Below are 13,140 nucleotides of genomic sequence, written 5' to 3'. Positions count from 1 at the left end.
TTTTTTCCAAAGTAACATTAATTTGTATTAATTGCAGAAACTCAATGTGTCATCTTCTTTAGTGATAGAGGTCATGTGTTCATCAATCACACATAAAACATACTGTGCTGTATGGTTATTTAGCTTTTTTCTTATAGTTCACACAAAGTCAGACTTAATTATTGGACTTTGAAAATGAATTTGACTGCACTGGCATGCTCCTAATCCATGTTGCTTGCTGTTACACACCTAATGAAAGGTAAAATATATATTTAATATGTAAGCATGTGTGTGACTGTGTTCACAGCAAATCAGCTTTTTTTAATTACCATAACACCATAGACAGTAAAAACATAGTTTTTAAAAAAATATATACATGTGTATATATATCTACACACCATACCTCATAATCAGAAAGTGAAAACAGACTTTTAAAAGTGTCCAAATTTATTAAAAAGAAAAACACTGAAATCACATTTACATAATTGAAATTGATCTCCAGTGACTCTATTTCTCTTAAGCTGAATGTTTCAACACATTGATTAAAGTCCATCTGTGGTAAAACGAATAGATTGGACATGGTTTGAAAAGGAACATATCTCTTTTTCTTTCTTTAACGAGCCATTTCCATTCAAAACATGAAGCAGCAAAATTGTTTTCATCATAATCAGAAATGAGTCATAAATTGTAATGACCTCTAAAAGATCATGTGACATTGAAAACTGGAGTAATGATAAAGAAAAGGCTGCTTTGCATCACAGGAAACCCAAAAGTAGTACCATTCCAAAAGTAAAGTGTGCTTTACCTTCCAACATGACAGTGACCCAAACAAAGGCAAACAGCCAAGGCACCGCACTTGTGAATGTCCTGGAGTGGCCCTGCCAGAGCCCTGACTTAAGCCCTATTGAAAATCTCTGGAGAGACCTGAATATGGCTGTCACCGATGGTCCCCATCCAACCTGAGCGAGCTTGAGAGGATTTGCAAAGAAGAATGTCAGGAAATCCCCAAATCCAGGTGTGCAAAGCTCGTTGCATCACACCCAAAAAGATTTGAGGCTGTAATTACTGTCCAAGGTGCTTCAACTAAGTACTGAATCTAAATATGATACTTATGTAAAAATGTGATTATTGCAGGTTTTTTTAAATACATTTAAAGACATTTCTAAAATAGTTTAAACTCTGTCATTATGAGTGTAGATTAATGAATGCTTTTTTTTTCATGCTACAACAACAAAAATTGAAAAAAGTATACTTTCAGAATGGACTGTACGATATGTACAGAAAGTAAAAGTCGTGAAAAAGTTAATTGGCCATTGTTAGAAAAAAATGTGTGTGTGTGTGTTTCTAACAATGCTTTATTGCCAGGTATGTTTATACATACGAGGAATTTGTTTTCGTGACATACGCTCTGCAGTGCAACATAATGACAGCGACAGAACAAAAAAACACAATAAAAGAATAAAAAATCCAAATACAGTGATGACATCTCAATGCTGACATCTCTCAACATATGTAACCAATTTCATTTTGAAATCAAAATATGTGCAACAGTATGATAACTGTTGACTTTGTAAGAAAGGAAGGTTTGTAGTGGCTCTTTAGGGTTACATCAGCAGCACAAATGTCTGTAATGATGAACGGATCTTCACTCTCTAATCACTAGAGGACGAGAGGCGCCGCAATGATGCTGCAGCTCCGCTTCTGTCCGCTGGACGGCGCGCGCGAGTCTCTTCAAAACCCCGCCAGCGGCAGCGCTCGCGAACAGAGCGGCGGGACATCAAAGACAAAGTGGTTACAAAGTAACGGTCGCGACGCGTCATCAAAGTCGCTGCGGGAAGAATCAGAACGCGGAGCGTGACAGCCGACGGGTTTCCCGCGAGTCCGGGCTCTTACTGAACCACAGCGAAGACAAACGCGGGGAAAAGAGGAGCTGACCCGGTCATCGCGTCCAGTTTCTGCTGCTGCTGCTGTTGCATTCGCGGGCTGAATGCACATATATGCCATGTTCACAGTATAGAAAGACTCCAGACGCGGATTACCGAACCCATAGATCCTATAGATCATACAGGCTGTAAACCGTTGCTCCAGAACAGGAACAAGAGTTTGACATCCTGTGTGTTTACACGACATGGGGTAAGAGTCTCTGTTCTCATTCATAAGAACTTAAAAGACGTTAACTAAAGCGAAAATGAAGTCAGAACTTAAAAAGAGTTAAATACTGCATGTGTGCTACAATAAAGATGTCATTAAGCTATCTGAAAACTGTTAATATGCTTCGAAGAGAATATTTAGTTATTTAACTGTGGAGATACTCGTTGTAAATGTGTGTATTTGTCACAGATATGCTATAATGCATGCAAGCAGCATTCGATTGCATACAAATGATCATTATACATGCAGTTTTTTCCAACTCGTTTTGAAAGTGACCTGAGAAAGCTAAAAGGTGGTTTAGGTGCATGGTGCCCAGAATCACACTTTGCATGCATTTAACATCTAGATCTTGATGTAGACAATCAAGTTCACGGACATGTTTGTCAAATACATTTCTTTGTATTTCAAAATTATTTATAATTAACAATAAATAAACGCATAAACACATATTATTTAATAAAAACAATGAATAGCTATATTTAATTATTATTTGCATAATTTATATTTAATCATATATTTTAAGGTTTTGCTTAATTACATTATTTCATGTTCAGGAAGACAACAATCAGCTACAACCTTGACCTAAATATGCCATTAATTTTCTTAATACTTCCAAAGCATATTTAAACTGTATCTGTGGGGTGGATTCATGTTTTTATGTTTTCTTTCTTTTATTTCTAATGGCAGAAAAAGACCCTCATCTGTCCAGTAAGAATGTTTTCGTTGAACAGAGAGAGGTAAGTCGTGATTTAATGTCTTTATCAGATCCTGAGACCCTCGACTGAGGCGTTTTTAATAAATACACCGATATTTAGGCCACATCTGATTCATTGATCCATTTTTAATATGATCGCTAAACAACAATTTGAAAGAATCTCCTGGCAGCCCCTTATTTTTAATTAGTAAATTTATCAAACGAATAATTTAATAAATCTTCTTTATTTTTATAGTGCATTATATAATACAGATTGTTGCAAATGCACTTATAAAAATCACTTTGTAAAATGGACAGAGCACCTGATGACCCATTTATCCTGCTCTTAGTGAGACACATTATGCAGGAATTATGACTGTATAGATGAAAGGAGATTTTTTTTTTCTCTTACTGTATTAATCCCTTGTAGAAATGACATACAACATGAAAAAAAGGTTGTGGGATATTGTTTATGAAACAGCCAGCATTATTGTGCTTTTTTTAGTTGCCATGACGACTGTACAGTTATATGCTCTGTGTCTATCTCAGTGTGCTGGATGCTTTATGGATGATCATAAAGCTGTTTTGGCCTTCAGGAGGCCTGTAAGGGGTTAAATCATTAAAGTAGTGATGCTGCAGTTAATTATTTCAGTAAGGTGTGACGCTGTCAGGTCAGAATACGCCTGGCCGAAGTTCTACATTCAAACTGGATTGTCCTTCAAACGATCCCTCTTTGTTTTAAAGTAATATAGTTCAACCAAAAATGAACATTTGTGAAAATTTGCAGAGTATTCAAGATCTAGATGAGTTTGTTTCTTCATCAGGTTTGGAGAAATGTAGCATTGCATCAGTGTCTCATCAATGGATGCTCTGCAGTGAATGGGTGCCGTCAGAATGAGAGTCTGATAAAAACATCCCAATAATCCACAGCACTCCAGTCCATCTGTGAACATCTGGAGAAGACAAAAGATGAATCACATCCAGCATTAAGTTTATTTAACTAAAATACTATTGCATAATAACGCTTCCTCCACTGAAAAAGTGTTCTGGTCTGAATCAGGAGAGAAATCTGCACGGATTGAGCACCGTTCACAAGCCAAAAAAGTCCAAAAGATCTCTAAACAAATAAGATTTTGATGTGAGAGACAACATGAGATGGACTTTTTTCACTCGAGGGAGCATTATTATGGGTTGTGGATTATATTTAAGTAAAAAAAAACTATCTTGATGGATTTGTTTCTTAGTTAAATAAACTTAATGCTGGATTGTGATGTTTTTATCAGCTGTTTGGACTCTCATTCTGACGGCACCCATTCACTCCAGAGCATCCATTGATGAGACACTGATGCAATTTTACATTTCTCCAAATCCAAATCTCCGAATAACTCTTTTAAATTTCAGTATATGAAATCATATCTCCATGCTCGTTAAGCACAGGGAAATATTATGTAGTGATTTAGTGTCTTTCTGTAAATACTACGTATAGAAGAAAGATGCAGTAGAAGATTAGTTTCCTAGTAATTGCTTCGTTGCATAAACAGTTCTGGAAAAAGGCAATTAGAGCTGAAATGCAAATGGACAGCTTGAGGGTTCAGTGATCTCTAAACACACACACACACACACACACACACACACACCAGTGTAGAATATAACAGTGAACAGCTAAAGTTCTCTTGGCGGTTAGACTTGTGTTTCGAGGTTACTTCTGGTTAACACTGATTTATTTTTCTAATCAGTTACATTGCTGCAAGGTTAATATTAAGTTGCATTTAGAACCATTTTATTGGCATTATGTGATGTCAGGTGAATCAGAATATTTACTGAATCTGTTCAACAGGAATTGAGGTGATGAAGCGTGTTTATACAGTTTGGGTTTGGTAACATACTAGGGCTGCACGTTTTCAAGTTTTTCATTAACCGTTAACCGAGGCCCTTATCGGTTAATACTCGGTTAACCATAGTGTGCGCCAGGGTTTCCGTTGTCCGGTAATTTCCGGACATTGGCCGAAAAAAAAAAAAGAAATGTCCGACAAAATTTCATCTTTCCGGTCAAATTGTCCTTTTAAAACTGCCTAATAATCTTGCCCACTAACACAATCTGAATTTGAGAATAAGCCTAAAATGTATAAAGCAAATATACACCGACCTTTGGCTATCTTATAAAGGAACAGGCTCTAGTAATAGTTATGTAACTTTCCGTGTTTAGGCGAAGGTAACAAGCAGGCTCCGCGGCCGCCTCGCTAAGGCTATGACTATGTTTGACAGGTACAATATTTGAAAATCGATAATTATTTTTTTTTTATTACATTTATATCTGAATTTATGTCAACCTATAGACTTTCAAATATCAAAATGTCATGAATTAATATGTATTTGTGTACAAAATGACAAACATATTTTCCTATTATATTTTGCCTGGAAACGCTTCCAACAAGGCGTCGGTTCTATTTCTAGCATGCACGCGTCGAACCGCACCTGAGCCGCGCGTCTCACGCAGGCAGTCTGCAAGCTCTAACCTGTTAACATGGGAGCCGAATTAAAAACAGACACGCCACGCAGCTGAGATGCTTTCGCCCATCGCCACGCATCCAGTGTGTCCTGACCGGCCTAATGATGCCCAGGTGTTGGCTGTTGAGATTACAACAACGAGGTGGTACTTGAAGAATATCTAAGCACTGTATTGCAATACTTGCATTTTGCCCCGTCGCTCTCAATTTTAAAGTGCTCCAACGCTGTACTTTTTTTTGCCCGCTTCATATTAGAAAATGACTTCTTCTTGTGGACATTACAAATATCTGGGAGCGCTCTGGCGGTCTCTGGTGGTGCAAAAATGTATTACAACTAAATTCAATGCACGCCATTGACGTCACTTAACCGAGCAAAATGTTTCACTCGGTTACGCAATTTTTAACGGTTAATCGGTTAACCGGTTAACCATGGACACCCCTATAACATACATTTTTAAAAGAAATATCTTTCTGCTTATCAAGGCTGCATTTATTTGATTACAAATACAGGAAAATTTTAAAATATTATTATAATTAAAATGAACGGTTTTCCATGTAAATATGTTAAAATGTAAATAATTGCTGTATTTTCAGCATCATTCCTCCAGTCTTCAGTGTCACACGATCTTTCAGAAATCAGAATAATGATTCAAAAAACATTTCTGATTATTATCAATGTTGAACACAGTTGTGCTGCACAATATTTTTGTGGAAACGTTGACAGATTTTATTTTTCAGGATTCTCAGATGAGTAGAAAAGCAATTTATTTGAAATAGAAATCTTTTGCAACATTCTAAATGTCTTTCACTTGATTAATTTAATGCAATTTAAATGAATAAAAGTATTAGCTGTATTTAAAAATGTTAGACTCAAAAAAAATTAACAGTAGCATAGTGTATTAATAATATTAATTAATAATGCTCAAGATTCATTTGTTTATGATTATATGAGCAGAAATGTGTAAGAAACTGTCTGTTCAGTCTGAAACACGTTTGCTGAAGCGATGCAAACCGTATTGAAGGTCTGAGTCGAGGAAAGTGAGCTGCTGGTTTGGAGTGTGTGTGTGTGTGTGTGTGTTGGTTATGGGTTGAAACATCTGTAGACAAGCAGAAGCAATAGACTGATACTTCAGTGATCTAGCTAAAAATCACCAGCCTCAGTGTTGAATATTTAAATGCAAATAATTCTCAAACAAGTGCTTTTTTATGATATTTAAATGCTTTTATTCAAAGCAGCTTACAATATTGGAAAAAAGCTATTAATCAAAGAGCAACAATATTCATGATATACAATGAGAGGTTTATTATGATAAAAAAATGAGTTTTTAATTAAGATTCAAAACCTGATCAATACAAATCCAGACAGATGTTATGTATAATAGATACAATTTAATGCAATTAAGTGATCGAAAATGAACTAATTAACTAAACGGTTTTACTATATGTTGTATTAAATCATTTTTTATTTTTCATTTGCTTTGGAATTCATTTTATATATATGAAAATGATAGATTGGTAGATGGATAGATTTATATTTAATAAATGCTGTTCTTTTGAACTTTCTATTCATCCGTGAATCCTGAAAAACAGTTTTCACAAAATTATTGTGCAGCACGACTGTTTTCAACATTAATAATAATCAGAAATGTTTCTCAAGCAGTAAATCAGCATATTAGACTGATTTCTGAAGATCATGTGACACTGAAGACTGGAGGAATGATGCTGAAAATACAGCTGCACATCACAGAAATAAATTACAGTTTAACAGAGTTAAAAAAAACATCTGTTTTACATTGTAGTAATATTTCAAAATTTTTACTGTATTTTTGGTCTAATAAATGCAACCTTGGTGAGCAGAAGAGACTCCTTTCAATTTTGTTATTTTTTTGTATTTAATGTAGAAATTAATACAGTTAAAAATATATATATATATATTTTTTTTTGTGAACTGAATTGGTTGAAAAAAAAATTCTATGACTGATGGTGATTTTGTTGCATTTAAAATGTAGCAAATTTGTTAGTAAATGTGCTAAATAAACAAACAAAAAAAGAGTTACATTTAAAAATTACATTTTATTATACAGCATTATTGCTCAAAATTCCCCCTCAAAAAGTTTTTGAAAAGAGAAAAAGTAAGTGGGGAGAACAATGCTCAAAATAGCCAGATATATGTGATATTTAGTTTGATTCAGTGGCCTGTGACGTGAGAAAGACGTGTTCGTCTGCAGGAGCTCACGCTTTGAGTCTGGTGCTGAATGGATCGGTTCGTGCTGACTCTATTCCTCACGTCTGCTCTCAGCGTGTATTTCATACAATCATAAAATCAGCGTTCACTCGTGACTCACGGCTCTTCTGTAATAAATGACACGCTGACGGGAGAATAATGAAGGCTTTCCTCAAATGAGCTCCAAGACCGTTTCAACTTCTTCTGTGGTCACACACACACACACACACCTCAAACACTGCTTTTAGACATCGTTCATATTCTCAGAGGAGTCCGAGGGCGAAACGGCCAGCAGACGTTAGATTTATGAGCCACGGATGCAGCAGATCCTAATGTGACTGACAGATGAGATGTGGATGCTAATAGTCATATCCGTGTTCATTTCTGGAAAGGGCAAGATAGGAAGAGGATCATCTTTCTGCTCTTCCTGCTCCTGATGCGTTGCATTAGATTATTTTACTTTTCTGAAATCAAATCCTAGATTCTCTTCCGGATTGTTTCACACAATGATCTGGTCAATTTTTAACTGCTGTATATGCAATATATTATATGTTTAATAATGTTTTTTCTAGTGCTGTCAAACGATTAATTGCGATTAATCGCATCCAAAATTTTGTTTACATAATATGCGTGTAGTGTGTATGGTATGTATACACACACATGCATGTATTTAATGCATGCATGTATTATGTATTTAATTTAATTTTTAATTTAATTTAAATTTAATTTATTTAAGAAAAGTATATTATGTTTATATATTAAATAAATTTATATATAATATAAATGGACTGGTTTTGATATGCTTTTTTTTCAATAGGAATTAGCTATGTATTTAATTAAATTTTTTATGATGCTGTGTGTGTGTAGAAAAATGTGCCAATTAAAAAAAAACAAAAACAAATATATATATATATATATATATATATATATATATATATATATATATATATATATATATATATATATATTTGTTTTTTTTTATTTTTTATTGGCACATTTTTGTACGCACACACAGCATCATAAAAAATAAATAAAATATATCATTTCTGAATTCACAAATTCACACTAAAAATAAATAAATAGGCCTACAGTGCGGAATCTGAAATGTATCTTTTTATTATCAAGTTTTTTTTGTGTTTATCATTATTTCTGAATCTTTGTGTATTTCCAGGTGTAGGTTTTAAATGGCAGATTTCTGAGTTTGAGTCTGAGCTGAATTCTGTCGTGTTGTTTTCTGTGTGTGTGTGTGTGTGTGTGTGTGTGTGTGTGTCGCAGGGAGCAGCCCTTCTTCAGCACTCGAGCTCATGTGTTCCAGATCGATCCCGCCACCAAACGCAACTGGATCCCGGCCAGCAAGCACGCGGTCACCGTCTCCTTCTTCTACGATGCTAACAGACACGCCTGCCGCATCATCAGTGTGGGCGGGACCAAGGTGAGCCAGCGGCTTCTGCGCTCTACAGCTCCCATCTGGCCTTTCGGAAATCTTCTCTTTATCTTGCATTATAATAAAATAATCAGATACAGAGTTAGCAACATTTACATTTATGCATATAGTGTATGAGACCTGTTTTATTATTTAATTACAATACCAATTGTTTCAGAGCAACTTTACATGAATTAATAAGCACTGATTTTGTAAAATGCATCAACTATTAAACAAATTCAGTGTAGAGCTGCTTTAATACAAAAAAATAGTGTCATAATTCAGTAACAGTGTCAGTGTTGCAAAGGTTATTAATTCTGAAACAAACCAGGGTTATTTTAATTAACTAAAATTAAAACCATAAAAAAGTGTTCGTTTAAAATAAAATAAATGTAATTTATAAAAATAAAAAAAAGAATTTAGTACGTTTTCATTTAAATTATATATATATATATATATATATATAGAGAGAGAGAGAGAGAGAGAGAGAGAGAGAAAATAAATTATGAAAATAATTTATTATATATAAAATATACAAAATGATCAAGATATGATTAAAAACTAATAGAATCTCAGTGATACTAAATAACATTGAAACAGATTCAGTTTCAGATGTAATGCTCTGCAGAAGTTATTATTCTGCTCAGTCCAGTTCTATAATCCTTTGCAAATGATAAAAATAGTGTGATGATGCTGCGGAATATTATTTTGACGTTTGAAACTTTTTAGAATAATTATTGAGTCTAGTGGAAGGATGTAGGTGATGTCAGTTAATTTCTATTCACACTTGAAATGGAAATTTAATGGAGTGCATTGCATAGTGTGAAACTGTATTGCACTTAATGTGCTTTGGTGGTTTATTGCTCATTTTCTAAATGTGTGTCATCATTATTCAGTGCATGTGCTACTGTTCTCATGTTGCACAGACCTTGTTTTGCTTTTATGTGCTGTTCAGGTTCATATAGAGGCTTGTTTCTGACACACACACAAAAAAGGTCATTGAAACTTTATCTCACAGTTCCATAAACATAGAATTGTATTTTATTTTACATGATACTTTGATGCACAGAAAGTTCAAAAGAACAGCTTTTAATTTAAAATCGAAATCTTTTGTAACATTATAAATCTTTTTGCTGTCACTTCTGATCAATTCAATGCATCCTTTATTAATAAATTCCCCAAACTTTTGAGCAGCAGTGTTTCTGAACAAACTTCTGATTGATTGAATGATGAACACACACACACTCTGGAACACACACACACACACATTCCAAATGTTTAGCTTTTTTAATATTGCTCTGTGAATGCAGTGTGGTTCATGGCTGTGTTATTTGGATGTTTATCAGAAGCAGAAACTTCTCAGTGAGTCTGAAAATGAAAAGATGCTCAATCATGTCCCAGGCATTTGTTTGGCTAAGGAATATAGAGCTGTTTTGTATCTTGATACTCATGAATATGATCCAGAGTTTCCTTTAGTCTGATGAAAAATACACTAATATTGTTGAATATTATTACAATTTCAAATAGCTGCTTTATCGATGAATGTATTATAAAATGTAATTTATTTCTGTGAACTTTCAGCATCATTACTCTAGTCTTCAGTGTCACATGATTTTCAGAAATCCCTCTGTGTATTTTTCCCGTAAACAAACACATCTCTGATCTGTTGCCCGTTTCGTCTTCATCTTCTCGCACTATGATATCAGCGTCTCATGAATGGAGCAGATTGTTCTGTAAATCTCAGTTGTTGTTGGATTACTGGAGAGTCTCGGCTTCATCCAACACCTCGAACTGACCCACATTGGGATTCAGGATGACCTCACTGTCACGAGTCCAGTGCAGCTGTAAAACTGCAATATGATTATATAAACACCTTCTAACTTCTTTATATACACTCATCTTCAAATACTGTCCCAAACAGCACAACATAATAACAGCAGTTTGCATAAACTTGCATAAATAATGTTTACAGTACCTTTCAGGTATTCTTGCACATGTTGTGTAAGCGTTTCATGATTTTATGATTTCTTTACTTTAACTTAAAGGGACAGTCCATCCAAAAATGTAAGTTATCATGTTTTACTCACTTTCATGTTGTTCCAAATCCGGAGGAGTTTCTTTCTTCTGTTAAACACAAAAAAAAAAAACGCTATTTTAAAGAATGGTGGTAACCAAACAGTTGATGGTAGCCATTGACTTTTCTCCTACCATGGAAGTCAATGGGTACCGTCAACTATTTAATTGTTTCACAATTAATATTCTGGTTTTGTGTTCTTTTAAATGGGTGCTTATTGAGAATTTTCTGAGATTGATGTCCTCTCTTTTGTCAGGCGATCATCAACAGCATAATCAGCCACAACATGACGTTCACGAAGACGTCTCAGAAGTTCGGTCAGTGGGCGGACAGCAGAGCGAACACTGTCTATGGCCTCGGGTTCGCCACGGAGCAGCAGCTGCACCAGGTGTGAACATCAGGACACAAATCTCTTTAAACGAGATCTCTTCTTGTTATATTTCTGTCAAATCTGATTTGGCTTTTTTTCACTGGCTTGCAACGAAAGGCTAAATAAAAAATGTATATGTTTGTTCTTTTTCACATTTCCTGGGTTGGATTGATGCACTGGGGACCCTTTCATATCACTTAAACACGAGAAAAGTCATGATGTGTGACCTTTTTAATGGCATTTATTGAGAAATTACACAATGCATTGTCTCTGTGCAAGCACATGAATGCAAATGCTTCAGATAAAATTAAGAAGGTGGAAAAAACAAACATAATGTAGTTGCATCATCTCTTCTGTAATACAGCACTGTGTGTTGTTGTTGCAGTTTGCGGAGCGTTTTAAAGAGGTGAAGGAAGCTGCGCGTCTGGCCAGAGAGAAATCACAGGACAAGATGGAGCTGAGCACCGCGGCTCTCAGCATCGCAGCACCTCAGGTGTGACATCAGTTATTTAGCATACAGTATGTATTCATATACAACACTTGAACAGGTTGTGCAAGCACTACTGTGCCTATGTCCTGCGTCATCTGCCGTTGCATAGAGGAAGTTACCAAAACTGTTTATATTGTTATAAATATGGATTTTGTTTTTTACAAAAATGCTTTATTTGACAACTTTTTGACTGTAACTCTGATTGGATTTGTCTGAAAGAAGAAGGGATGACTTGAGGCTGAGGAAACATGGGGTAGTTTTCATTTTTTGGGTGAACTAACCCTTTAAACAATGTTGCATTCACACTCAGTTTGTTTATAATCCAGAGTGAGGCCTGAAATCAGGGATTTTAGGCTTGATTTGGACTGTCGTCAGAGATTTAAGAGTTACTCATTCATACAAACCATAGTTTAGTCTTCCTGTTTCCTGAGAACGAGACAATTCAAGAGCTGCAAACACACTGACTGAGAGAATTTAACAGGCATTCAAGTTTGTCATTTTTTAATGTCTTTTATTTTTCTGCAATCTGCAGTTTTGATAACATTGATTTTAATCTCATGTTTTCAGGGTTTCACTGTAATAGGTATGAAACAAATATTTTGTGATTATTAAAAGATTGCATCTTTTGTATATATTAAGTTCTGTTTATAAGCATTAAAGCAATGATACATTAGAGTTACATTTACTCTAAACCACTAGAACATTCTGACTTTGATTTAGTTTTTGAATCTTTTTGCTTGACACAACACGTTCCTTGTCTAAAAGATGACAGGTAGATTTGTAGAAGTGTGTGTGCAGCATGTAAAATGATGGGACTGATTATATCTCTCATGGTTTTCTCTCACTGCTTTCAATCGGGATGCCTTCAGTTCTCTCAGGTGAGTATGACACTCTCTCCTGCACACGTGTGATTCAGAGTCATGTGGGAATATAAACCGCTGCTGTGGATGTAGTAAAGGGGGTTTGTGCTTCATCACACACACACACACACACACCACTCCACAATCAGCCCTGGAGCATCATCTGCCACTGCAGGAACTAAACCAGGTCACTTTCACACGAGACCTTCACCAGAAACCAATCATATTTCACACCTGGCTGTGAATGATGCAGTAAATGACCAAGTGGAAATAATGGTTAACAATCACAACTGAAAGCTGGTTTATTTGCAATGATAGAATTCTGCTAATTGTGGTGAATTTGTACTGTAATTATTTCATGTTTTATA

At 35.1% G+C, this 13,140-nt stretch overlaps 1 protein-coding gene across 3 annotated transcripts in view; it reads left to right on the top strand.

Annotated features, from left to right (window-relative positions):
• Positions 1–1,641: 1,641 nt before the first annotated feature.
• LOC113045242 (homer protein homolog 3-like) overlaps positions 1,642–13,140 on the top strand; it is an 18,303-nt gene continuing 6,804 nt past the window's right edge. Inside the window, exons 1-6 of one of the 3 annotated variants that reach the window (XM_026205476.1) lie at positions 1,647–2,112; positions 2,818–2,867; positions 8,831–8,987; positions 11,309–11,440; positions 11,808–11,915; positions 12,782–12,790. In XM_026205476.1, the coding sequence (XP_026061261.1) occupies positions 2,845–2,867; positions 8,831–8,987; positions 11,309–11,440; positions 11,808–11,915; positions 12,782–12,790 (429 nt within the window). In that variant the 5' untranslated portion in view covers positions 1,647–2,112; positions 2,818–2,844. Of the gene's footprint in view, positions 2,113–2,817; positions 2,868–8,830; positions 8,988–11,308; positions 11,441–11,807; positions 11,916–12,781; positions 12,791–13,140 lie in introns of all 3 variants that reach the window. The other 2 variants (XM_026205478.1, XM_026205477.1) reach the window with 2 other exon arrangements.

This window comes from Carassius auratus, chromosome 27, assembly GCF_003368295.1.
Source record: "Carassius auratus strain Wakin chromosome 27, ASM336829v1, whole genome shotgun sequence".
NCBI lineage: Eukaryota > Metazoa > Chordata > Actinopteri > Cypriniformes > Cyprinidae > Carassius > Carassius auratus.
This window is presented reverse-complemented; position numbering and strand designations above follow the sequence as displayed.